This window comes from Antechinus flavipes, chromosome 4 (assembly GCF_016432865.1).
Source record: "Antechinus flavipes isolate AdamAnt ecotype Samford, QLD, Australia chromosome 4, AdamAnt_v2, whole genome shotgun sequence".
In the NCBI taxonomy this organism is placed as follows: Eukaryota; Metazoa; Chordata; class Mammalia; order Dasyuromorphia; family Dasyuridae; genus Antechinus; species Antechinus flavipes.
Genome location: NC_067401.1, coordinates 478,010,437 through 478,037,870, shown reverse-complemented (window position 1 = coordinate 478,037,870; position 27,434 = coordinate 478,010,437). Strand labels below are relative to the sequence as shown.

The following is a 27,434-nucleotide window of genomic DNA, read 5'->3' as shown; positions in this document are numbered from 1 at the left end:
CAATAGTGACGCTGCTAGATCAAAGAGTATGCACAATTTTATACTTTTTTGGGCATAGTTCCAAACTGTAGAGTTATTATTATGGTTATTTTAATTATTCTTCCCATCCCTGGGCTTCAGTTTACATCTATAAAATATGCTTGCTGGAGCATATGTCATTTATCTTCTCTAAAGGCAGAATTTCATGGATCAGAATTTTAGAACAGGGAACGTCTTAAGAATCATTTCACGAGGGCCCATATGCACAAACATATTTATAGCAGCTCTTTTATGATGGCAAGAATTAGAAATTGAGGGATGCCCATCGTGGCTGAACAAACCGTGGCATATGAATATAATGAAATACTACTGTACTATAGGAAATGGTGGATTTCAGAAAAATCCAGTTTTTCTGAAAAACTTATATGAACTGATGCTGAGTGATGTCAGCAGAACCAGAACATTGTACACAGTAACAACAACACTGTGTGATGATTGAGAGACTTTTAGTTCTTCTCAGCAATACAAAGATCCAAAGCAATTCCAAAAGACTTGTGATGGAAAATTCCATGTGCATTCAGAGAAAGAAATAATAGACTCCAAATGCAGACTGAAACATACTGTTCTCACTTAAATTTTTTGTGGATTTTTTTTTCTTTTGGTCAGCTTCCTCTTTTTACTAATATGAAAATGTTTAACATTGATTATACATATATAGCCTAAATCAAATTGCTTACTGTTTTAGGAAAAGGGGCAGGGAGGGAAGAAAGGAGAGAAATTTAGAACTCAAAAGTTTTGTAAGAATGAATATTAAAAATTGCAATTGCCTTTGTATATAGTTGGGAAAAGTAAAATACTATTAATTTTTTTTTAAAAATCATCTCATAAATTGAGAATTGGACAGATAGATGGCACAGTGGCTAGCCCCGGGCCTGGAGTCAGGAAGACTCATCTCCCTCAGATACTTATTGATTGTGTGACCCTGGGCAAGTCACTTAACCCTGTTTGCCTCAATTTCCTCATCTGTAATGAGCTAGAGAAGAAAATGGTCAAACACTCCAGTATTTCTGCCAAGAAAACACTAAAAAGGATCACAGAGTCAGACACAACTGAAAATGACTCAGAAACAGAACTAGTGAGATTAAGTAACTAGCCCCACATTTATTAAGCACTTAATGTATGCCAGGAACTGTTCCAAGTTCTAGATAATAAGTCTATAAAGACCAAACTGAAAGAGTCCCAACCCTCAATTCCAGTAGGGAAGAAGCAACACAAGGAAACAGAAAATAAACCCCGGAAAGCCTCAAGGAGGCTATTGGCCTCTGGCTTACCCTACTACCTTCCATGGGTGCTTAAACTGAGCTGGAAAGAGCACAGACATTCCAGGCATTAGGGAACATCGGTCCAAAAGTGTGTGTAAGACGGAAAATAGGAAGGCCAGTCTGAGTGACTGTAGGGTGTAAGAAAGGGAGGTGCATGTGATGAAAAAAGAAAGTTAGTTGGAACAATTCAAGATGGCTTTACATGTCAGACAGAAGCAAAGTCTTTACTTTATCTTGTAAGTGAGGCACACTAAGGGAGCCCACAGGACAGAATTCTTCCTACCTCTACAGAATTTACAACTGGAAAGGATCCTAAAGGTTCCTAGTTTACCTGCCTCACCCCACCCTGATTTAAAATGGGTCTCAGCAGAAGCAGGGGATCATTACACATGGCCACAACAAGACTATATGATGATCAATTCTGATGAACGTGGCTCTCTCCAACAATGAGATGATTTAGGCCAGTTCCAATTGTTCAGTGATGGAGAGAGCCATCTACACCCAGGGAAAGAACTATGGGAAATGAGTGTGGAACACCATATAGCATTCTCACTCTCTCTGTTGTCGTTTGCATTTTGTTATCTTTACCAGTTTTTTTTTCCCTTATTGATCCAATTTTTCTTGTGCAACAAGCTAACTGTATAAATAAATAACACACACACACACACACACACACACATTGGATTTAACATACATTTTAACACATTTAACATGTACTGGACTATCTGCCATCTAGGGGAGGGGGGGAGGGGGAAAGAAGGGATAATTTGGAACAGAAGGCTTTGCAATGTCAGTGTTGAAAATTTATCCATGCGTTCTATCAATAAAAAGTTATTATAAAATAAAATAAAATAAAATAAAAAAGAGTACTGAAGAGCCCTTGAGTTGGGATGAAACATAATATACCTGGCTTCAGACAGGAGGGACCACAAAATTGCTGTCAAACTTTCAAAAGCAATTTGATATAAGAATACTAGATCTATAGGCAAAGGAGCTAGATTTGAATCTAGTCCTTTCTTCTTAAAAATCAGTGTCTAAGTCAGTTCCTTGTCTATAAAATCAGGGGTTTTGACTACATGACCTCCAAAGCTTCAGCCAACTTTAAATTTATGATCTTTAAATGCTTCTTCACAAAGTTTCCCCTAATATTCCCAATCACTAACAACTTTTCCCTATTAGACCTCAAATAGCATTGTATATGCTCAGCATGTACATCTAAATAAAAATTTTAAAACCTTAAAAAAAAAAAAAGAAAAGAAAATTTACCCATGCATATGTTTTGTAAATAAAGGGCTTTAATAAAAAATAAATAAAATGAGTTTCAATTTCCCCATCTGATTTGAACTCAGGTTCTGGACCTTTAAGATCAGTGCTCTTTCCACACTTCTGAAAGCCCAGATGTGAAAGTCTCATTTCCCTGTTCCAAAGACTTCAGCAGGTTCTTATTCTCTACAGGAAAATAGACAACTCCTTGGCTTAGTATTTTGGGCCCTTCCTAGTCTGGCTCCAATCTCTCTTTCCTTTGCCCTAGCCCTTCCCAACCCCATCAGGAATCTCCTGCCATCATCTCCTTCCTAATCTCATGGGATGCAGCTCCATCCCAATCCTCAAGCCCATCCCAAGATCTGTGGGCCAGGGCACCACTGTTCTTTCCCACTAGCAGGCAGAGAAGCCAATCACTCCATTCTGATGAACTCTACTCTTTCCATTAAGATGGAAGACGTCCAGGCCTTCCTAGGTGCCTCATCATGGTGTCCGTGCACTGTAAACTCCAGACATAAGTGCTCTGATGTCTACTCTGGGCAGGCACCCTAAGGACTCATGGCCTCTGCCTCCTTCCCTGCCCTTCAATCCTTAGGACCACCAGGTCTTTCCATCCACCCTTCAACAGAGCCCTCCAACCTAGTGCCACCAATATCATATAGGCCGAGTTTCAGGAGGAGGGGCATCCCGATTCTAACACAGGCCCCACAGCCACCATGGGAAAGAACAGCTACAGAGAAGAAACCCCTCATTCCCATCTGCTGTCAGCAACCTGCCACTCACAGGACAGCAAGACAATGGAGCTAAAGCAACATGGGAGTCTGAGGGGGAGGCAGGAGGCAACCTGACAAATCAAACTCCCAGAACCTTGACCATCCCCTCTGAGCTTGAGAGAGAGAGCCCAAGGGCCTTGGGAACAGCAGCGCTGCCAGCCCAGTGCCCTCAAATACCAGGAGGCAGTTGGTGGAACAAAAGCTAGTTCAATGGACCTGAGTTAAACCTGAGGTCTAGTAGTCCCAACCACTTACTACCTGTGTGACTCTGGGCTAGCCCCTTAACCTCTGTCCATCTCAGTTTCCTCAACTGTAAAATGGGTTTAAGAACAGCACCTCCCTCTCAGGGTTGTCTTAAGGATTACAAAAGATATTTGTAAAGCATTTAGCACAGTGCCTAGCACATAATAGGCATTTAAAACATGTTTGTTCCTTTCTCCTTCCCCTGGCATACATACAGAAGGCACATAATAATAAATGCTTCTATTCTTTCCTTATCCCAGCTCCCTTAGCCTCTGGCCATGCAATCAAGCCCCCTGGCTTGACTCCTGCAAGTCAACTCCTGGAAGAAACTCCCTGGACATTTCCACCTCCTAAAGTCTCAGCTCAGCTGTCATATGTAAAATGAACCTTCCCAGATTGTCCCAGGGCGGGCCCTCTGGCTCTTGCCTGGGCCTCCATTATTTTAAGCTGTGAGCTCTGGGAAAGGGCTGTGGTTTTTCATCTCTATGTCTCCAATGCTGAGCCCCAGCCTAGGAATCGGGCAAACTGAACTGGCCCAGAAGACCAGGAAGACCTCCTAAGACGTACTTATATACAGGACTAGATTACAGAGGCTGAAAATTCAAAGGCTCACAAAGTCAGGATTCACAGATTCATAAGAGGGCACAGAAACGGGAAATTGGGACCGTTCAGACAATTCTGGCCTGTGTCTAGCAAACTTCCCCTCGTGTGCCGTCAGAGGCCAACCAGGCTGGCTGGACGGCTGGTCTGACTCAAAATAGAAATGTTTATTTTCCGAAATGTATCATGTGCCCTGAAAAGTATTATTAAAAGTGGGTAAGCTCAGCATATTAAAACCTGTCACAGAAATAACATTTTCCCCACAAGGGGGCAGTGTAGCAGAGTGGAGAGAAAAGCAGATTTGGCACTGGCTGGGTCAGCAGTCAATATATGTATTTGTGAAGCACCTACTATGTGCCAGCTCCTGCCCACCCCGGAGCTCCCAGCCAGCAGGCAGGTCTCTGTACCAACAAACTCCAGACAGGACTGACAAGGACATGACCACCAGAGGGAAGGTCCGAGGACTCGGAGGGCTTCTTGGACAAGGAGGGATTTTAGCTGAGGCTTTAAAGGAAGTCGAGGACGCCAGGAGGCACAGATGCCAGACATGGGGATAGACAGACAGACAGCCATGGCAGAGAGCTGAAGGTTTGGGGAGCAGCCAGGAGGCCTGAGTTACTGATTGGGGAGGATTTGTTGGGGGGTTAGACGGGAGAGGATAGGGCGGGGAAGGCAGGGCCGTAAAAGCCAACCAGCATCTTCTGCCTCTGCTCCTGCTCGGTGGCTTTGGACAAGGCACTTCACTTCCTAGCCTCAGCTTCCTCATTTGTAAAATGATGGGATTCAACTAAATGTCTACCTTTCTGGGTCTACAATCTACGGTCTTGTAATTTACCTACTTAACTTTTTTACAGTTTTATCCTGTGATTTAAATTTTCAACTTAGACTCATCAGCATCAAAGAACGTGAAGAAAAATTATAAGTTGAGCGATAAAGAGCCCCCAATTTACACAAAAGAAGCACAATCCCAGCCAGCAAATCAAAAGACAAGATCAAATAACCTAAAGATCAGCTGAGAAGAACTGCATTATGACTGCTAAAAGTCAGTCCCATGAAAACTTCCTAAAAACACAGCGTTCATTGGCTAACTTCTCATCTTAAAAGCCTGACTGGGAGCTTGAGGATCAGACATGACAGTGAGTGAATGCTCTGCCAGTCTCAGCATTAAGAGTCACGGGAAGACTGACTGTCACTGATGAGCTCTGCCATCTGTTTTACACCACCACCCCACCAACGTTAGATTTTCAGACAGCAAAATGACTACAGTAAGAGCTCAAGGAAATATAAGCAGAAATTAGCCATCTTCGTCACTCCCAAATTAACAATGCAGCTACAGCTATGAATTACTTTGGCTGAATAATCCAAACTCTATGTTCTCTCCAAATTAGGTTAACTAGTTCATGTGGAGAAGGTAACAATGACAAAATCTGGACTCTTGAAGAGTCCAGCTGGACACAAGTCCAACCTGTGGTGGTTTAATCAGGCCCTTGTCAACCAACGTTTCCAAGTGAAGTGTGACCACTAACTACATCCCCCAATCCAAGTTGTGCCGGAACGGCGTAAGGAAGCATTAATTGGCACTGTGAATATAACGTTGCATTCTGAGCTATAAACCCACAGCGATCAGCAGAGATGGCATGTCAGGAGTGGGATTTCTGGCTTGCTGAGGACATAATGAGATGGGGACAAGAAGCACCTTCGACATTTAGGTACAGACTGTCTAATGGCTTTCTGAATGTAGTGACAAAACACCCTCAAGGATGTCCAAAAGGATGACTTGGCAAACAAAAGCTACAGTTTGACAAAAAAGAAGCAAAGAATCAGAAAATGAAAATATCTGAAATCTCCAAAGAATTTAAAATGAAAAAATTCAAAAAGTGATCCCAAGGATGGCAAATATTTTATGTTTGTCAAAGCACGGCTTCTAAAAGAAAATGAGAAAGAAAAAGTCTCTAAACACTATGTAGGCTGCTCCACTGGGACAATGCAATCGATAACCAATCAAGCTTTGAGGCATTCAGCTGGAAAAATTGACCCTCCAGAGGCTGCTTTCACATCAGGAAGACAGAGGCAGCACAGGGGGGTCACTGGGAGCTCACATATCCAGGTGCCATCTATGTATACATAGCAGGGAAAACCACAGGAATGAATAATACCGCAGACCTGGGCCTGCTCCCCGAGGATCTCCAAAACCAATGTGGGAGACATTGGGCACACGGTGAGGATCCCCATCAGTGCATTTGTTTGGGGAAGATTAGATTTATATCAAGTGTACTGCTAGAAATCAATACAGATGATTAATTGCTCCTAAGAACTAATTAACTAAATTCTATTAATGGGACTACAGGACAGATTTCTAAAATTAAAAAAGCATATATACATATAATTCAAATTAAAGAGTACGAATTGCCTTAGCTTCTTTTGGAAAAAGGTCTACGGCTTATAGGATCAAATTAGGTAAGATAAATAAGGCTAATGTGAACTCTTTCCATAGACATATTATGCCACATATGAGAGACCCCCAGGCTCTGGCGGAAATTGCTGCTTGCTAGGAGGAGGCAGCTCTCAGCAGAGGGTCGTGAAATGATTAAGCTGCGGTCCCCAGTTACCCAATGTGATATGTGCATCTAATTGCTACAAGCAAGCATCCTGTTAAAAAATGGCTTACTTATCTGTTGGGAGTCTATTACAGGGTCTCCACCTTCCCGTCTCCGAGTCGGGCTCCTGGGCCCCAAGGGCTGCAGGCTGATAGAAGAGGGCAGTACTGGGAAGCAGGTGGGATTCCAGGGCAGAGGCCTACGGTTCTAGGCCTGGAGGCTCTTAATCATTTGTAAAATGAGGGGGCTGGTCTCTATGGCCTCAGAACAGCAGAGTACCTACCCTTCAGCCCAGCACAGGAAGACAGGAAAATCTTTTCTTCTGGGCAACCCATCCAATTAACCCACATGAAGATTAGCCTTCACAGGAAGGCAAAATCATCTGTTTTTGACTTGGTGCCAGAGGGTTCCACACTGGACTAAGTCAGCCTCAAGAGGTTTCCCCTCCCCACCAGAGCATCTCCTTTCACTTCCTTTTCGGACACAAGCTGCCCCTCATCCTCACTGAATGATCAGAATCAACAAATGCAGTGTTTAACTATCAAAACCATCTTGTTTCTTTTCATACAAATATAGTGCCTTCCCAAAAGCTTCCAGGCTGTACCCATTTGCACATAAGCCCTGGCACATGCCCCTCAACAAGAAAGGCTATGGGCTACTGGGGGGGGCCTGAGGGCCAAGGGAACACTCACAGAAGAGTCTATGGGAAAGACCTGACAAGAACCTCACAGGCAAGAAGGCAGGCGGGGGGCTGTGTCCTCTGTAGGGCCATCTAGCACCAAAGCCTTTTGAGGTCCAGCTTAGGAGCTCCTCTCCGTGAGGACCTTCTGATCCACACTCCAGTTCACGTCAAAGTGAAATCTTCCTCCCCACGTGGCTGTAGCTCTTGGCTGTCCCCATGCACAGGAGGACAGTGGGCAGAGCACTGGCCTCAGAGGCACAAAGTCCTGAATGGGAATCCTGTTCCTCGAACAAACTAACCATGTGGTCATAGACAACCCAGCTAATCTCAGTGAGCCTCATCTACAAAATGGGCATAAGACCTACCTTAGAGAGCGGCTGGATCACATAAGACAATGCATTGACAGAGCTCTGCCAATTTTATTCTACATTTTAGATCTCACCATTATGACCATCCCTATTCATTTCTGTATACATTGTTTCCCCAAAGACCAAATATGATGTCGGTTGTCTTGAGAGTTCACATTTGGACCAATAAGATACTATAAGGCTATCTTTCAGATAAGGAAACTGAGGTATTCCACAGCAGAGTGAAGTAACTCAGATTATGTGACGAGTGCCCCCCTCGAGTTTCTTCCTGCTCCCTCCCCAGACCTCGGCCTCTTGGGCCCCGTCTCTGGCTGGCACTAACCAAAGGAGAGTATTCAACACCCAGCAATGGATTAGAAACAGGCATATAGGGCCTCACCTGGAGAAAGCCAAGGATGGGCCCGTTTCTTCTTCGACAACGCGGCTACTCTCGTCAAAACTCGGAATATCGACAGCCTTTAACGAAGACGCAATACTGGTGCGATCTGTCACTTCGTTATTGATGTCCACGGACAAGTGGATGTCTTCACTCAAAAGCTTGGAATCGTCCTGTCTCAGCGAAGCTTCCGGCTCCTGATTCTCAGCGGGCGAGTCCCAAAACAAGCTGGCCCCTGGGAACAAAAGTGAGGAAGGGCCGAGAAGAGCTTCTCTGAACATCTTTCCTCAATGTGTCATCTTTCTAATGTAATCACACTGAGTACACAGAAATCACGCCAGGCCCAAATGACGCCTGCGGGACATAACGTGGAGTCTTTGTTTTCAGTGACAACAGGTCAGTCACTCTCCCACCTCGCTGCTGGCTCATGGCGTCCTAAGGACCATTGCTCTATTAGCGAGGAGAAGACTAGCCCCAAGCAGGAAAATGCAACAATACAGTTGTAGTCGTGAAAGCAAATACAAACGTGCTCAACTTAATTTACTATTTTGGATTTTTGTTTAACAAATTCTGAACAACTTTCAGAAAAACTTATCTAATGATAATTATACATAACCCTGGCAGGTAGGTGCTATTACTATTCTCATTTTACAGTTGAGGAAACTGAGGCAGCTAGTATTTGAGGTGAGATTTGAATTTAAGTCTTCCTCTTCTAAGTCCAGAGAGGCTCTGACCACAGGTGTGCCTCCAGCAGCCTCTAAGTTATCCTTCCCAAATACCCTATCCTGGAGAGAGGGCCTGCAGGGCCTCTCACCGATGACTCATCAGGACCGTATGCCCCAAGAAGAATGTGCTCAACAGCAGAGCCAAGGCCCCCGGGTCACTGACCAGATCCGGGGGAAGGGGAGAAGGCACTCCACAGCCCCTTCCTGCCATCCTCCCCAGCCTCAGCTATAAGACTCTTCTGGCCCCACGAGGCACCTTCAACCACCAGCGCCCCTGCTCAGATTGTGTTTCAGCCATGCCCTGGCTGTGGTCCCCTGAGCCTGAGCCATGAGGCCCTAAACCTGCCCTGCCCATTGTGGAGCCAGAGCCTGCCGGGCTGACCAGGAGCAGAGTACCCACGGCCCCTGGAGCATACGTACGCGTGTGGGTGAGATCAGGAGGCCGGGACATCAGAGCCCCCAGGCTCATCACCGACAGGCCTCGCCCCACCTCAGACTTCTTGGGCGTCATCCCTTTCACACTAAGTCCTGCCCAGGTACCCCCTGCCCCCCTAATCTCCGTGATTCCCCCACAGCTGCCGGGGCGGAGGGCCACTTAATTCATCGGGAGCACAGAAGAGCTGGTGAGGAAGGCGGACAAGAGGAACCCAGGCCCTTGGGGAGGGGAGGAACCAAGGCCTAAGAGTGGAACTTGCCCAAAGTCACACATGTGGGAAAGGGGAGGGCCCCAGATCTAGGGAGAGATGCCCATGGGCCAACTAGGCTTCGGAGGAGCAGAAAGAAAGGTTTGGGGGCTCTGGGGAAGGCCAGAGCAGGCCTAGAAGTGGGGACTACAGCCAGGGCAGAGGAGGACACTGAAGGAGGAGAAGCAGAGTGGAGAGCAGAAGCAGAGAAGTGGAGAAGAAGAGGAAGGTCAGCCAGGTAGGAGGGGTGAGTGGTCAATGTTCCCCCCACCCTAGAGGCCCCTAAAGCACATTCAGGAAGGACTGTCACCCCTTCATTTAATGTTTTTCCCCTCCCCCTTCTCTAACTTATCCTGTCTGTTGCCCAGTTGAGCCCTAGGTGGCACTACAGGTGGTAGCAATTCAAATTCCACCTGAGCTCAAATTTGACCTCAGACATGGCCTAGCTTAGCTGTGTGACCCTGGGCAAGTCACTTCTCCCTGTCTGCCACAGTTTCCTTATCTATAAAATGAGCCACAAAAGGAAACAATAGATCACCCCAGAACTCTGCCAAATGGGGTCTGAACAGGATTGAAATGACCAAAGAGCAACAATGTCCGATTTCTCCACAGCTGGCGTCCTTCTGCCTCCCCCATTCCACTATGAGTTGTTCCAGGAGAATGAGGACCATCTCTTCCTTTCTCTCAGCACTTAGCACAACAGGTGCTGGCACACCGTCGGTGCTTGATAAATGTTTATCGACTGATGGGGAAGTTGAAAGAGGTTTCTCATACAGGTAGAGGTGGGCCTGGAGATATTTCTTCTAACACTGAAATTCTATGCTTTAGAGTGGCCCGTAAGGAAGGCTTTATGGCCAGCCCTGGGGCTCCGGCAATGGGGAGCACCCCATGTATGCTCTTCAGAGAAGAGCTGCAAGCCACAGCATTTATTAAGCACCTACTATTAAAATGATGCTGTTATCCAGACGCCTGAAGTCTAACCTTCCTTTATAAAGTGTAAACTGGACAACAGGAGGCTCACTCAGACAAAACAAGCCCGTGACTCAGTAGCCCTGGGCACAAGCCCTGCCTTGGTTCTTTCTGATCTTCTTCTTACTCCGTACCCAGAAATCTCAGCATGGCACCTTGTGCAAACACCTCAGAGTAATTCTTCCTGCACCTGGAACAGGAGTTACCTGTGCTCACAGCGATGCTCACGTTCTTCCTCAGCTGCAGGTCAGAAGAAACCGGCGCCTCCGGGGAGACAAATTCGAGCTGCTGTTCCACCTGCACGGTGCCATTGCCGCTGGAAGTCTGGGGGCTGGGGCGCAGAGACTGAGCTTCCAGCAGACGCTGAATCTGGACCAAGCGGAAAACAGACTAATTAACTGGGGAGCAAGGTTACCTGAATGTGATGACTTAAAAGGGAACTGAGGCTCTGAGCACTTCTCAGATGGCACAGCCATCCCCAGAAGGGCCCACCAGGAAACACTCATTCACTGAGACATCCTTTGACTTCAGGAAGCTGTCTCTCAGTCTAACTCAGTACTATGGATTCATCACTATTTTTGTTATGTTTTCCCCCTAGAAAAAATTCAAGAACCAGAGAATATAATCATGTTGAAATTCCTCCATAACAAGTTATACGGAAAGGCTGGAATGGCAAATAATTGAGTGTTTTTCCTTATTTGACCCAAAAGGGAACTGTGGAAAAGAACTACCTCAGAGGCAGGCACACCTGCCCAGTCCTGCCTCTCACCCTCAGTACCCAACTTCTTGGGGCTCCGGCAGATCCAAGTTGCAGCAACATCCATCTACACTGGACCAAGGTCCTGATGGACAGATTCAGCTAAAGGAATAAGATGATGTATTGCTAGTAAATACAAGGTGATTTTATGCCAAAAAGTGCAAATAACCGGGGATCCCAGAATTCAGAGAGTGGGAGGGGTCCTCAGCAGCTTCTGGGCTAAGCCCCACCTGAAACGGATCCCTACTACTACAACATATCTGACAAAGGGTCATCCAACTTCTGCATAAACCCAGCCTTGCTCTCCCCTTTTTCCCCTATCCCAGCTGGCCACTGACTTCTGTAATCGCTCCCATTTTGACATCAAGACTAAGTTCCTCTTTGCAATATCAGGAAAAGCCTGAGCAAGCTGAGGCCCTCAAGCAAGAGCAGGCTGAGGCCCCCAAGCAAGGGCAGACCGAGGCCCTCGAGCAGGTCAAAGCCAAGACCCCAAACTGGCCGAGGCCCAGTTAGGGATCCTACAGGGGAGGAGAGGAGAAAGAGCACCCTGGGCCAGGAGCCAGAGACGGCAGCACCAACACGTGCCACCAACAAGACGGTTAATACTCTCGTGAATTTGGCTACAGAAAGACTAACTAATGTCAAAACTTTCTAGACTTGGTGAGACTTTTGTTTTAATGATTTTAATGGATTATTATATTAATTCATCCTTAATAGGATGAATTTGGATAATTAATATTAATTTTTTTCAAGTTGAAAATAGATTTCTCTTTGCCAAAATCCAGTCTGGCACATGTCAATCTTTAAAGAAGCTTTCTTTTATTATTTTCTTCCTCTGGATTTCCACCAAAAACCAAACCTGTGAGGAAAACAACCCACACTCACTGCAGAAACAACACGGAAGCACAGCCTCTCCAGCTTAGGGGAGACTCCAGACGCTTCCATAGAGTCCAACACATCTCTGAGCAATACTCCTTTCCAAGCAGCCTCCCCAGGGGTCATGCAGGAGCTTCTCACCTAACTCTCACCAGGACACAACCGCTCCCTGACAGAAGGAACAGGAGGCATTGCACTTTTGGGCAGCTCTTATAAGCCAGATTATCAGATCATCAAACGTGTATCTATCACTTGGTCAATTCCCAGTAAAATGAACTATTTGTAAGGTGTTAGCACAGTACCTGGTATACAACAGGCACTTAATGTTTGTCCCCTTCCTTTCCATCTATTACTTCTGGCTGTATACTCAGGGGCCAACATACCTATCTAATCCCTCTTCTATACAGCGGCAAATATACTATCCAGGAAAGAAACCTTAATGTGTTCTTTTGCCACTACCCATGTTCCTTCCCAGAAAGGGTGACCTAGAATTAGACCTAGACCTTCAGAAACCCTATCTGCCCATCCCAGGAAACCCAGTCCACTCACCAACAGGACTTAGGTGCTGCAGAAGTGCCCAAGCAAGAGGCACCCGAGCCAACTCTGCTCTCTCTAGGCAGCCCAGGCTCCGCTTCATCCGGATCGCCCCCACAAGAGCGGGGCTTGTCCAGCTTGGGCACCTCACACCTGTCCTCCCATCCTACTCTCCCTTCTATCTCCTGCTCAAGGAACAATAACCCAACTAAATGATCATAACTGGCGATGGCATGGCAGCCTACCGCCCTGTGCCTTTCCCTACAGTACCTGGGGCCAACAAGTCAGAGTTCCCTCGGATGGCCGTCATCCCTCCAGGTGCCGTAGCACCTAAAACTCTTACAGGGCAGGGCCTTTTGCACGTACATCCCCAGCACAGACTATGGAAGCAGTTTTAAAAGGCCCAAATACTTAAAGCTATCATATGTCCCCAGTCTTCTCTCCTGGCAAAACACTCCCAGTTCTCTCATCTCCTCCCTAGGAAACACAAGCTCCAGAACCCTGACCACCCCAGGTGGTCTCCTCTCAATACTGTCGCTTCTCAGCTACGGGGAGGACATGTTTCCAAAAGAGTTAATGTTAAGCTAGAATATTCAAAATGTGAAACAAATTTTAAAACATTTTGCCTTCAATTCCCAAACACTTTTAAGCAAGGCCAGAGTTTGGTATCCCTTAAAAGCAAAAACATAAGGGGCAGCTAGGAAGCGCTGTGGAGAGAGCACCAGCCCTGAAGTCAGACACTTAACACTTCCTGGCTGTGTGACCCTGGGCAAGTCACTTAACCCCAATTGCCTCAGGGGGAAAAAAAAGCAAAAACAAAACACAAAAAGGACAAGGTGCATTCATTTTCTAGAAAAGCTGATTATAAATAAAGTCAAGCCCACCTGAGTCTGAATTAACTTCAGTTGTCGGTTTTGTTCTTGAAGGAACCTGTAGGCAACTGGAGATAATCCCATCATCCCATCATCGGCTTGCTTGGGTGTGGACATGCATGTAGGGCAACACTGTGGAGTGCTGGCATAGGCCCCAAGCCTTCCCGCAGGTGATAAGTCTGAAGTGCTACAGTTTCCCATACTCCCTTGCTGTCTCAGTATCATGGGGCTGCCTGAAGAACTCACTGAATTATGGCACAGAGCCGGACAGGCATTGGGATGGAAGGGACGGCTACCCTCCTGAAAAGCACTGCTCTGGCCTTCTGGGAAGGGCCCGTATTTATGCATCCCTGACCAAACATTTATTTGACCACACTGCAGATGTCCGTGGTGCTGACAGCAGCTGCAGACATTAGTGGGACAGTAAGATGGAGATGGAGGAGCGGGCACCTGAAGTTCGGTGGGCCTGCCAAAATTGTGGGGTGAAGGAACCAAACCGTGGGGGAGCCACTGTGGGGAAGGAGAGGCCTGCCTGGAATCCAGTGGGGAGCACGGTGCCAAAAGGGCCCCTTGGCATGTGTTTCCATTGGAATAAATATTATGATTTTCCGGGGACTGTTTTGATTTCTGCACCGATGCCTCGGGAGACAACGGTTTGGAGAGCCCCGAGGGAGGTGTAGATGAGCACGATGGCCCCGAGGGACTCCTGGTTGGGGGCCCGATTTGTCTGTGGGGAGGCGACTGCTTTTCTCTGAGTGCCTTCAAAGAAGGGGCTCCCGGGCCGGACTGACTCGGGAGCCGGCCTATAAGGGGCTCCTCGGCTTCACGCATGGGGCTCTGCTTCTGGTCACAATGCTGAGGAAATGAGCTCATCTGTCCTGGATACTGCAGCGACGAAGGACTGGTTTTGCAATTTGCCATTTTTCTCTCACCCGGTGACGGGCTTGACTCTATAAAACTACCGTCCAAAACCAGAGAGAGCTCAGGAACTGAAGGATGGATGGCAGATACCTGGAAATAACAAGGGGAGCGAGGGAGGAGGGGAGGGGAGCCAGAATTAGTCAGTTCTTCAGTCACTTTATTCAAGGATGGTCAGCAATAAGCACACACACTCCGGGCAGCACATCTTCAAGGGTTGGAGGTTAACATGGTTTAAAGGCCCTGCATGTCTGCCCTCCCTCAGACAAGGTCACTGGGTATCACCCCCTACCTTGATCAAAGCCAAGGCAGTGGCAGCCAGGGCAGTGCTGTTGAGAAGGAAGGAACAGATCCAGCCTCTTCCAGGAGTAATCTAATCTAACCCCCCCTGCCAGTGGGGATTATGCCCCAAGACTTTCTCCAAAGAGCCCCTCCACCTCTCCAACTTGACCAGCTTCCATTTTTGTAGTTTTCCTCAAAGAACTACACGACACGGTTAGTGCCAGGATTACCATTCCCATTTTACAGAAGAGGAAACTGAGGAACACAAAGACTATGTGGCCCAGAAGCCTTGCTTAATAAAGGGAACTGCAGAGATTAGGAGGGAGAGAGGACACAGAAGCCTTGCAGCTTTTGCCCTAACAAAGGCCAGGACCCTGCTTTAAGGCTCTCCCCAGGGAAGCCCCGCTGCCCTTCCAGGCTAGAATACCTTCTGGCTCACTGGGTGAGGATTAGGGACAGGTCTTGGGGACAAATCTTCATCTTCTACACCAGAATCATGGTCACTTACAGAGACCTGCTGCCCCGGGGATAACTTCTTGGAAGCTCTGCAGGAGAAGGAGATGAGAAAGATTAATCAGCCACACACGAGGTGCTCTGGGCACCACTGATGAGCCCGATCACACAAGCAGCGAGAAATCCTCACCGATGATTGTTCCTTGTAAATAGCAGGGTAGTACTGAGGGGCCTTAGGGCCAGCTGGACGCTACACTGAAAGAAAAGTGGGGAAGGCCTTACCAGACCTTCTAGAACCTGCTCAAGAAGTCAAGTCAGCAAACGCTTATTTTTTTTTTCTTTGTCAAAAGGTACATTTATTTACGGGAAGAAGTTTCAGACAAAATGAAGAGGTAAGACAGATACCAGGAGGGGTTAAGTATGAAAGAAATTTGGGAAAGCAGATAGTTAGCAAGGAAAGGGGCTTTAACAATTGACAGTGGAAAAGTTCCCCAGTGGAACTCTCTGGTAACCAGGAGAAATGGAATACTGCAAGCATTTATGAAACACTTACTGTATGCCAGAGACTGGGTGCCTATAAAGAATTAGGCAATGGATCGTCTCTTCATTTCCCAAACAAACTGAAAGAATATATTTTAATATTATTATTTTTTTTAAAAAGGGAAGGGAGGGGGAAGAACCTGAAATCTGAATGGAGACTGAGACAAACTAACTCTTACTGATTTGTGATCATGGCCACGTCGTCAATCTCATCGTCCCGCTATAAAACACACAAGTCTGTGGGGAGGAAAATGTTTTGGGAACTTGGTAGCACTGTAGGAATGGGAAGTGTTCAAAAGATTCAAGTCAAGAAATAGTCATTTCTGTGTATTATGATAAGCAAGGCAGACTGAAAAGACTTTTTATCAGTCAGTTCATCCATCCATCCATTAGCGAGCATTCACTCACAATCACAGAGCTTGCCTGAAGGAAGCTTATATTCCATCAAACCATCAAGGTTTCTCTTGCTGTATACAAAGATGGAATATTCATATTCATAGTCATAAAACAGCTATAAGGTGATGGGAGCATTTTCATCAAAAAAGCTTACGGGAAAGATTTGAGACGTGAACTTTTCAATATGAAATCTTAATATCATGGTCACTAAAAACTCTTCCCTTACCTTTTCATAGCATGACTCCGGGAGACTTGGTTAAAGAACGCTGCTTCTGCAGCTGGGTTTTCTGAACTCAGTTCAAAGTGCAGAGCATTCTTCTGGGAGGGCTCAACATTCTGAAATGAAAAGCCAGGAGTCAGAGGAACAGAAACGTAGTCACAGCCCCCTTTAGGCTTTATGACTGGGACACAGATGACTCATGGGGGTGAGCTCTCCCACCAAAGAAATGAGTGTTCCTCTTCATCACCCACCCAGTCACAGGCTTGGTCTGGATCTGAGAAACCAAAAGCAATCAAGTACCTGACACCCAGAGAGAGACAGAGAGAAGGGAAAAGAGAGACAGAGACAGAGACAGAGAGAGAGAGAGAGAAAGAGACAGAGAGAGAGACAGAGAGAGACACAAAGTGCAGAGAGAGGGAAAGAGAAACACAGAATGACAGCGAAAGAACAGAGAGAGGGAGGGAGAGCAAAGGAGGAAAAGAAGCAAGGGAAAGGAACTGACCCAACTTGGGCGTTTCTTTTCTTGATCCAAGAGTGATTGATTGATTCTTGCTCCAAGAATGATAAACGCCTATATTTAATGCAACTATTAAAACGACAATTGATCTGCATAATTCTAAAGCTACATGTCAGCAAGCACAGGGTTAAGAAAAGCACATATAAATGACAAAGAACTTCAAACTACAGAGAAGTCACTAATGTGAATATAAATGGCCTATGACCAGGACTCAAAACTATCCCCCATCACCTGACCACTGAGGAGGTTCCAAATTTCTTCCTACATGTTCTGTGACGTGACACCAAGAATCCCCCCAGAGAAGTCTCTTAAAGAGATCCAAATACCGTGTCAGGCCCTGGAGATTCCAGATAAAAAGAAACCTTTATTCTCTTGGGGCACACAACGACGTAAACAAGTCTGTAAAAAGGTCCTTTCTTGGAGGAGATTCTAATAGTTGTGGGGAGAGGGCAGTGTTTGAGGGGAGCATTGACAGAAATTAGGTGAGGAGTGAATACATTCCAGATATGAGGAAGGCCAGCCCGGGCAAAGGGCAGAGGTGGGGATGTCACGTGGGGAGGAGTGGAGGCCACTTTGGCCAGACCCCAGAGGTCACATCCAGAATTCAGGACCAGAAACAACCTGGAGAAATGGGTGGCAGGGAGCCAAGCCGTGAAGAGCTTTAAATGCTTGGTGAAGAGTTTGCATTTGATCCTAGAGGTAACAGGAGTCCACCGAACTTGGCTAAGCAAGGAAGTGACAAGGTCTGACCTGTGCTTTGAAAAAGGAGGAAAGATGAGAAATGAGGAGACACATACAAAAGTCCAGGCAAGAATATAAGGATCTGCAGCAGGGATAGACTTTCTTTTCAACAATGAGGTGATTCGGGCCAATTCCAACAGACTTGTGATGGAGAAAGCCATCTGTATCCAGGGAGAGGATGTGGGGGGGGGGGGAGGGAGGGACGGACACTGAATGTGAACAAAGAATACTATTTTCACCCTTTTTTGTTGTTGTTGTTGTCTGCTTTTTCCTCTTTAATCTGATTTTTCTTGCACAGCATGACAAAAATAGGAATATGTTTAGAAGAATTGCACATGTTTAAACTATCATTGGATTGCTTGCTATCTTGGGGGAGGAAAGGAAGAAAAATTTGAAACACAATGTTTTACAAAGGTGAATGTTGAAAATTATCTTTGCATATATTTGTAAAAATAAAATACTATTAAAAAAAAAAAGTCCAGGCAAGAATATCTTGGGTGGAAACTACATATACATATGGGGTTTTGTGTTTATGTGTATAGAAAGCGGGGGGTGGGAGTGGGGGGAGGGGGGTAGAGAGAGAGACAGAGAGAGAGAATATAAATGTACTTTCAATAACATCTGGCAATTTATATAAGGTGAAGGAGAATGAGTGAGGCATCCAGGATGACTGGACGTTTGGAGCTTACAAAGATGGGAGGCCCTTGCTAGAGAGAGGCAATTCAGTTGAGGGGTCGACTTTGGAGGAAAGATGAGTTTTGTTTTGGACCAGCTGACTTCCAGGTACCTATGGAACATTCAGTTTGAAAGTTCCATGAGACAGGTGGTGATACAGGCCTGGAACTCACAAAAAAGAAGTGAGGTGGAAACAGAGATCTAGAAGTCATGTGCAGAGAGATGATAATTATACCCATGGGAGCAGATGAGATCATCAAGAGAGATTGAAGAGGGGAGAGGATAGAATCTTGGGGTTGGGGTGGAATATGGATAGTGAGCCAGCAAAACAGCCTGGGAAAGACTGATCAGACAGAGATCTCTGCAACAAAAACCCAGAGAGATACTCTTCGAAGTGGTGAAGGATACAGAAAGGTCAAGAAAAGTCTACCAGATCTGGAAACTAAGAGATCTCTAGAGTTAGAGATGGCAGTTTTAGCTTAGTGAGGGATGAGCTCAGAAGTGAGATAAAGTGTGCGTACACTACGTGTGTGTATTGTCTTTGTGTGTGTATAAGTGTGTGCACGTGTTTGCACATTTTCTATGTTCACTTTGCCCTCTGGTTCTGGGAGATCCTGACAACTTTAGCATGTGAATTCTTAGTTTCCAGGAAGGCCACTGATGTGAGTCTTCTCTCCCAGACACACGTCCCCGGGCATGCTCTTTACTAACAGATAGTTCCTTCAGTCTCCCCAGCTTGCCTCTGCATGGAGCCGCTGCTCTGGGCTAGTCTCACTTCCCAGGAGCCCATAACTTGGGGAAAGTTCCCCACTTTTTTCCCTAAGCAGTTCTCATGCTCTCTTTAGGAGTTTCAAGTATTTATCTTGGTTCATCTGCTCTAGGGATCTGTGTGGTTCTTGTGGATAATCTCCATTCTCTTGAGTCTCTTTGGGCAGTTTTTATGGAGTCATCCTCCCCAGTTTTGAACATGTCCAAGTTTTCAATCATTCTTTATGCTGGACAGTGTTTGCTTGGAGCTATTCTTCTCATCAGCTTTAGTTCTGGCTCGGGAGCTTTGTGCCGTGGACAGGTTCTATTATGCTTTTGGGTGGGATGTCCACTTGTTTGGTTTCATCTTGGGTGCCCTGAGCTCCTGGGAAGACTCCCACCACTCAGATTTTTGAGATTGCAAACACTTTCTTTTTAGGGCCTCTACTGTATCTTAGGGCAGAATTTTTTGGCCCTCATGATACCTGCCCTGTTAGCTGCTACTTCCCAACAGTTCCCGAGTTTCTACTCTGGCAACTTCTGGCCCAGAGAACTCTGGGTCTTCCCTAGTGATGATGGGACTCCCTTGGGTTTGCTTGCCTGTACTGGCACTGAATCTGCTAGTTGTTCCCTTTCTACTTTCCCATGGATTGCTTGCTGATTTTCTGTGCAGTGTTGGGACCCAAGAAGTCATTTGCTGCAGCTTCTCATTGGTTTGGGGGCCATATTTGGACTTTTGCTAAGCAAGGACTTTTGCTAAGGTGCCGGGCAAATCTTCTCTAAGCTGGCACTTGCTGCCACCTTGCCCACCTGACATGCTCTAACTAGATATTCCTGTGATCTATGTGGATTTAAATTATGCTCAATAACACATTGACCCAAGTGGGAAAAAAAACCTCAGTTCTTTCATGTTGACAGAAAGTATTCCAATACCATCAGAGCAGCAGGAGGGCAGGATGGGACAGGCCCTGTAGCCTGTCCTCTCCACAGAACAGACAATGTCATAGACACATATGTGTCACTGGCCTGGCTTTTAGAAAAGCCAAGCCAGGGGTCCATGAGAACAGCCTCAAGGATGCTCTTGTTCTGGTCACAACCATCTCCCTGAAGGACTATTAAACCTAATATAAGTGGAGACTTAATAATGATGCATGAGTCCTGATTGGCCAAGGATACTGATTTAATACCAAAGATACGTCTAAAAGATCCAAACATCAAGTGTAAGATCGCTAAACTACTACCATAAATCCTGAGTGACACGGTGACCCTGGGCAAGTCACTTTACCCTGTGTGTCTCAGTTTTCTCATCTGTAAAATGAACTAGAAAAGGACACCGCAAACCAGTCCAAGATCTCTGACAAGAGAATTCCTACTGGGATCACCGAGTCAGATATGGCTGAAAGGACTGAACAACATCAATGATAAGGAACCAAACCACTTACTTTGAAAAGGTGTAAGGTCTCCCTGTTGGTTAGTAATTGAAAGCGCAGGTCACTTCCCTGGCCACTTTGGAGAACACACTCATAAAACTCAGGCTCTTTGTGTGTCAGGGAGTAGAGAATGATGACAAAACTCCCAGATTCGGAAAAAACCCTGCAAAGAACATATCATATGATTAGAACTTACTTAGTATGCTTAAAGTATACAGGAAAATCTTCTAAAAAAGTTACCCAATTAATAAGAATGACTGAATACTGTCATTAATTAAAGCTCAAAGTGAATTTTTATATCTTTATTATACTTTTCATGATTAATTTATTCAACTGACATTATTCAACAGACCTTAAAATATGCTAAATAACAGCAACTTAAAACTGTTTTAAATGGGGGCAGCTAGGTGGCGCAGTGGACAGAGAACCAGCCTTGAAACCAGGAGGACCAGAGTTCAAACCTGACATCAGACATTTAACATTCCTAACTCTGTGACCCTGGGCAAGACACTTAACCCCAATTGCCTCAGCAAAAAACAAGCAAGCAAACAAACAAACAAAAACAACTGTTTTACATTCCCAATGTAAAGGTTGCCTTTTTAGGCCTACTGGGTGTTCAGAGACATACCCCTACCACATCCAAACATCACATACCCTAAGAAAATTACACATTACTCTAATGGTTTTCAACCTAGTAAGAGATATAATAATTTATGATGATGAGATGGAGAAATACCATTCATGTACCTAATTATAATTTATTTTGAATCTCTTTATTTCCAGTAACAAAGTGATTAAAAGAATATAAAAATTACTTTTAAAGCTTCTTGGAGCCTCAGCTCCTTCATCTGTAAAATGAAAGGGCTTAAGTTATTTCTAAGATCTTTTGTAGCTCCCAAATTCTCTGAACTGACAAACTAAAGGAACTGCAGGCCCATTACCAATAAAGGTTACTGATATTAGTTACCAATAAAGGAATCATTTTAACTCAGAACATCCATCTATGTGAATAATATAGGATAAGAGGATACACTGAGGCAAATTTAAATAGATGGAATTGAATCGATGTATGCTCCTAACAACAGACTAAATGCACTTCTACGACCACCTTGGCTAATAAGTCCAGAGAGGCACCTCGCGAGCAGTCTCTTGGGAAAGAATCCTTTGCCCCGGCAAATGAGGGCCTGCTGTAGCTCGGGGTAGAGAGGGAGAGAGGAAAACAGTCTGGAACTTAAACTATAACAAAAAATTAATTTTAAAAAAAGAAATGAATTCCAAGTGTTGGACACAGCAAACACTGAATAACATCTCACACACAAAAGAACCCCAAAGTGAATCTATTAACAGAGAGGGAAACAACAGGTTCCTGATGTGGGATTCATTCTGGAATCACAGTCTGTGTGGTTACACTGTTGTAACTTGTTTGAGCAAAGAGAAAAACTGATAGAAATTAGAAGAATTAAAAAGAAGGAAAAGATTTGGCACACAACTACTATAATTCTATCTGAAACAATTTAAGTAAGTTATTGGTGGCAAAAATAAAGAAATGAGTGAAAGAAAAAACAGATTTTGATGATAATAATTTCACATAGACGTTTGATCAATGAAAAGCAATGATCCAGAGCAAGGAGCCTAAGTGCCTAAAAAGCGACGAATTAGCCATACAACTTCTTTGCCAAACATGCATCCAACGCCTGTTTGAAAATCTGGCAGGTTTCTTCAAATGACATTCTACATCAGCCCCACCTGTCTGCCATCTCACACCTGGTTCCAATACAAAAGCCAAAGGAGATCAATAACTTCTCTCCTAAAATTTCCTCCTACCATGTTATCCACACATTGGATTGAGGAACACAAGGAGTGAATTCTCAGGGCTTGGCACCAGGTTTGTATAGAGAGAGTGACTCAGGCCCTGGTCAAGTACAGAGTGGCCCAGATGATCCGAGGTCCCTTCCAAAGCAAATTCTGTCGACAACAGATCCCAAGAAAACCTCACTTACCTCTCTTGAACTGCAGCACTGAACATATAGCGCAGGCAAAATGCCCACACCTTGGGGCTATAGATGTGAGTGATACCAGACAGCCAACTGTGAAAAGGGAAAGGGCAAAAAGAATTCTTATGAGACAACAAGCATTTGTTTTGCCGGAAGGATGTGCAAAGCACTCGGCTATGCGCCCAGGGACACAAATAAGCTATAGTCCCCCTTCCTTTATCGTGAGGGGTGGAGGGAACACAGAAGGGAAGAGTATCTCTCTGTCTCTGCTCTCCTCTCCCCTTTCTCTTTCACACACACACATTTACAAAAGAGAATCCAATAAATAACAATAATAAAAATCACACTGCACACTGTTTGACCTCCACCTGGCAGCCTCACTACTCTGGCTGACTGCGGATGAATTATTCAGTCACAGCCATTTTCAAACCCCGCTCCACGTACAGATGGAGTACCCCAACACAAAAAACCACTGATCCTAAAGTAGCAAAGACCCAACAGGTCGTTAACACAAGGAAATATTGGAACCCCATTCTGATGATCAAAGAGGGAGGGAGGGATAGAGGGAGCCTCTAATGGCCACCTCCTGCCAGTAGGAAAAAGAGCAAGGATGGGAGGAAGAAGCTGCCAAACTAGAGAAACAGGACTTGAGCAGCACATTTTTGTGACTGGGCTGTTTTTGTGAAGGAGTTTCAAAGCAGGCCCTCACAAGTTGGAGCTGTCACGGAGGCCACCAGAGGGAGCAGCTGTGCACACTGCCCAAACAGTTCTTCACCCAAATCCTTCAGAACAAAGATCCAGGCCCATCTGTCCTTAAAGATTTCCTCCTCCATTACTTCCCACAGGAGGCTTCTTTAGCCAGAGATGCTCCCAGCCAGATCATTCGCATTTCTACAAGCACTGAGGCATAGAAACAGCCCCAGGAGGTCTGTGATGTGAGTGCTATGCCCACTTTGGAGCTGGGTCTAAGTGGATACGGGCAGACAGGCCAGGGGCACTTGGGGTGTGGCCATTCTGAGAGGCCCTTTGGAACTGCCCCACCGTTGCTAAAGCCATGCACCCCTCTGAGGCCTCCCTCCCAAGGAGCTCGAGAGGCTCTGCTTCCTGTGACTATGGGCAACCCAGGTACTCAGGGAGGACCAGACAAGCAGAGACTATGAATGGGATGGAACACGAGTGTGTTGTCACAGTTGATGAAGAGCACGGGTTCAGAGAAACTGGGCAATTCTTGCATGAAATGACTCAAGAGGGAAGCGGGGAGAACCATTTATATGCTGATATAAGACCGACAAAGAAAACAACTCTGAAAGAGAAAACACTCTGAGCAGATCAAGGACCCAGCACAATTCATACATCTGACAGCGTAATTTAGGCTTTCCACCTCCCAGCTGGAAGTGCAGAAGGACAAACAGACCATCAGACACAGTCAATACAGGAATCTTTTTTGTTTGATGAAACTTATTTGTAATATAGAAGGACTTTTATTGAGAGAAGAGAAAAGCAATAGCGATAGCCCTCCAAAAAAAAAAGAAGAAAAGACAGGCAGTATAGTGTCAGAACTACCACATTAAATGTTATAGATACTTTCAAAAATCCCAATTTGTACTTAATAGAAATTCAAAGTTTCATATACGATCCTACTTTTCTATTCTTCTTTGTCTGGAAATGCTTCTGTTTGTCCATGTTTTCAAGCTAATAATAATTTTAACTATTTTAAAGACATAGAGTTTGCATCTTTGAGAGAAAAAGTTTGTGGTTGGGCCAGAATTTGAACCTACATCTCTCTTTATTTTTTAAAGCATTTTAATTTCAAAACATATGCATGGATAATTTTTCAATGCTGACCCTTGCAAAATCTTGTTGAACCTACATCTCTTGACTCCAAGCCCTACCCTCTCTCTTTCCACTGACACCATGTTTGTCTCCTCTAATTCTCTTTTCAATCTCCTCTTGAACTAGATTAACAAATCACCTCAAGAGCAAAGACTGTGTTTTGTGTACTCCTGTACGTCTTCCTCATAGGAGCTGACAACAGGTCCTACAATGTAAGTGCTCAACAAATCTTTCCTAAATACGTTCCTGTGGAAATCTCCCAACCCTACCCTACCCAGGATGATTAAAGTGATCCAAATGGTAACTAAAATCTTTTGATGTCCTGCTGCTATTTGTTTTCTTTTAAATCAGTCAGGAACACTTCTTAAAACACTATTTGCTCTAAGTACATCTGCTTCTTATATGTGTTTTGGCAAAAATGCTTTCCATAAATAATGCAACACTTACATTCCAACTAACGGCAGAGAATAAACCTTGGGGTCTGATTCAAGCAATAGTAACAGCTTGCGTGTTTCATCCATTGTAAGATAACTGAAAGAGAAAGACAGTTATTTCATTTTTAAATGAAAGCTACTGGGATATACACTATACTTTAATCCACAAAAACATCTTACCTACTAGAGAGAAACAAATTGTAAACAAGAAAGTAGAGTATAAAATAGCCACTCTCAGTAAGAAACTATGTAAGTGGGAAGAGTTTGGACACTTGTATTCCAAGATCTCTGATCCCTTAATATGGTACTTTTTCAATCTTATGTGATCCTGACTGTGGCTGCTTGGTACTTGAATTCTTTCTTTCTGGCTGCTTCTAGTATTTTTTCCTTGGATATCTCTCAGCTCTGCCTTTAACATGCCTTAGCTACCTTCTTGCCCTGAAATATCATTCAATCTGTGTAGCTCCCTTCTCCCCCTGGAGAATCCCTCCTGGCGCCTTCATTTGGGAAGGGGCCTGGGCCAACTAGCCTTCCTTCGTCACCAGGCTCTCCTTCCCACTCTCTGCTCTTCACCACGTGCTCCTGCATGGGGGCCTTTTCACTTTCTTGGGAATTTTCATTGTGGAGGTCCTATCAGGGGTTGATCAATGGGTTCTCCCTACTTTTATTTTGTCCTATGATTCTAACTGATCTAAACAATTTTTCTTATGATTTCTTAAATATGATGTCCAGGTTTTAATTTTGGTCATGACTTTCACGTAATGTAAGTAATCTTAAATTATTTTTCTTTGATCTGTTTTCCAGGGTTTTTTGTTTTTTTCTTCTTTTAATAGTAAATACCTACATTGTCTTCAATTTTTTATCTTTTATCTTTGGTGTTTGTTTGTTTTTAATATTTCTTTTTCTCTTGTGGAAATATTAACTTCCATTGAGCTATTCTAATTATCAAGGCAGCTAGATGGTTCAGTGGATAAAAAAACTAGGCCTACAGTCAGGAAAATCTCAACTCAAATTCTGCTTCAGACACAAGAACTGTATGACCAGGGCAAGTCACTTATTCTCTCAACTGTAAAATGAGGATAAAACACCTGCCTCACAAATTTGTTGTGAGGATCCAAAGAGCAAATATTTTCTAAAGGCTTAGCACAATGCTTGGCACATAGTAGGCACTTAATACTTACTCCCTATGTTGAAGGAAGCTTTTCCCTCTATAAAAGAATAGGGAGATTCAGAGACAAATAGGAAGGTACAAGATGATTTCTTCCCAATTCTAGTTCTGGATCTCAAGGAATAGAAACACAGCTCTGGTGTTTGTTCATGGTATCTAGTTTACACACTTCCATAAAAATCTAATGGTGTTCTCCCCATCACTATCTTGGGTAGCTATCTAGTTCAGGAAAGTAAAACCCCATTATTGAAGTCAGTTTGGCCATTAAAATGGGTGTCCTAAACAGATTAGGACCTGGGCTGGTTTTATTCAAAAGCAAGCAAAGAGCCCAGAAACCTTTACAAACAGGCCAAGTCCAAGTACCTCAAATACATCACTAACAAGCAGGGCAGATAGGCTAAGTAATAATGGCTGAACTGTTGGGTGCTGAAGACTGGACTAATAAACTCGGAAGTCCTTCTGGAAGAGAGACTTGCCAGCTCAACTTCTGAGCTTCCTTTCAAATCCTAAGTCTATGATTTTCTGAATATGGGCAGTGTCTACTCAGGAGAAAATTTGATATCTTTTTTCCATTCCTGACTTTTCTTGAAGGAAAAATGAAATAAGTAACTGTTAAACAAGTACCAAACTTTGTACATATTGAGGTCATTTCCCTTCACCTTTCATAGTTGGCTGAACTATCGTAAAACTGCCCCAGTTATTTAGGCAGCCTGTACAATACAAACATTTCAGGCGAATATACTTATTACTTACCCACACTTACAGGTCCCCTGAATTTGAGCAATATTCAAATGACTGTTCAAGTTTCTTGCCAGAGCTGTTGGAATAATGGGGAGCGGCTTCACAGGAGTGCATCGAAAGGAATTGGCTGGAGTCACTGCGGCCCAATGGAAATCAAACTGCAGATTGTCCAGGTGCTCCCTGGAAGTGAGTCGAGCTCTCAAGGGGAGCAGCTTGCAGAAGTCCAGAGAGTCTTTGCCACACAAATGGTGCTGCAGAGCCTGTGAGAAAACACACCATCAACGTCTACCCCAGGAGACAATGACAACAGCCCATGGCACTTGGGAGCTGCTCTTCTCCTCGGCCATGAGTGATGACTTCCGGCACAATCAGGAAAACACCAACGGATTGGGGCCTATCACCTGGCAATTCTGTCATTTCTTCCTTGTAACCAGGAGGATTGGGACCAAAAATACTGCAATTAATAAACACTAACATGTCTCCCGCGCTGCCAGCCACCAGCAGGACCTCCCTCAGATACTCCATCAGCTAAAAGCCCCTGTCTACATTGACTCGTTCAGCAGAGAATGGTTTCACTATGTATCCTCTAGATTGGTCAGGTCACATCTGGAGGATCAGGGTTAGTCAGAAACACCACATTTTAAATAAGACCAATATATTGGAAGATATCCAGAAAAAGGACAACCTGAATGGGAAAAGGTCGGTCTGGGGCTACTCCACTCAGAG

At 44.8% G+C, this 27,434-nt stretch overlaps 1 protein-coding gene across 1 annotated transcript in view; it reads right to left on the bottom strand.

The window, feature by feature from the left end:
• The window catches only part of STIL (STIL centriolar assembly protein), a 49,276-nt gene that overhangs the window by 7,681 nt on the left and 14,161 nt on the right, over positions 1-27,434 (bottom strand). The window contains exons 6-14 of the mRNA XM_051999762.1: positions 26,721-26,968; positions 24,813-24,896; positions 22,539-22,625; positions 20,551-20,701; positions 16,435-16,544; positions 15,247-15,364; positions 13,632-14,630; positions 10,787-10,949; positions 8,207-8,438 (exon numbers count right to left, since the gene is read on the bottom strand). Coding sequence (XP_051855722.1) covers positions 8,207-8,438; positions 10,787-10,949; positions 13,632-14,630; positions 15,247-15,364; positions 16,435-16,544; positions 20,551-20,701; positions 22,539-22,625; positions 24,813-24,896; positions 26,721-26,968 — 2,192 coding nt within the window. The remainder of the gene's footprint in view (positions 1-8,206; positions 8,439-10,786; positions 10,950-13,631; positions 14,631-15,246; positions 15,365-16,434; positions 16,545-20,550; positions 20,702-22,538; positions 22,626-24,812; positions 24,897-26,720; positions 26,969-27,434) is intronic.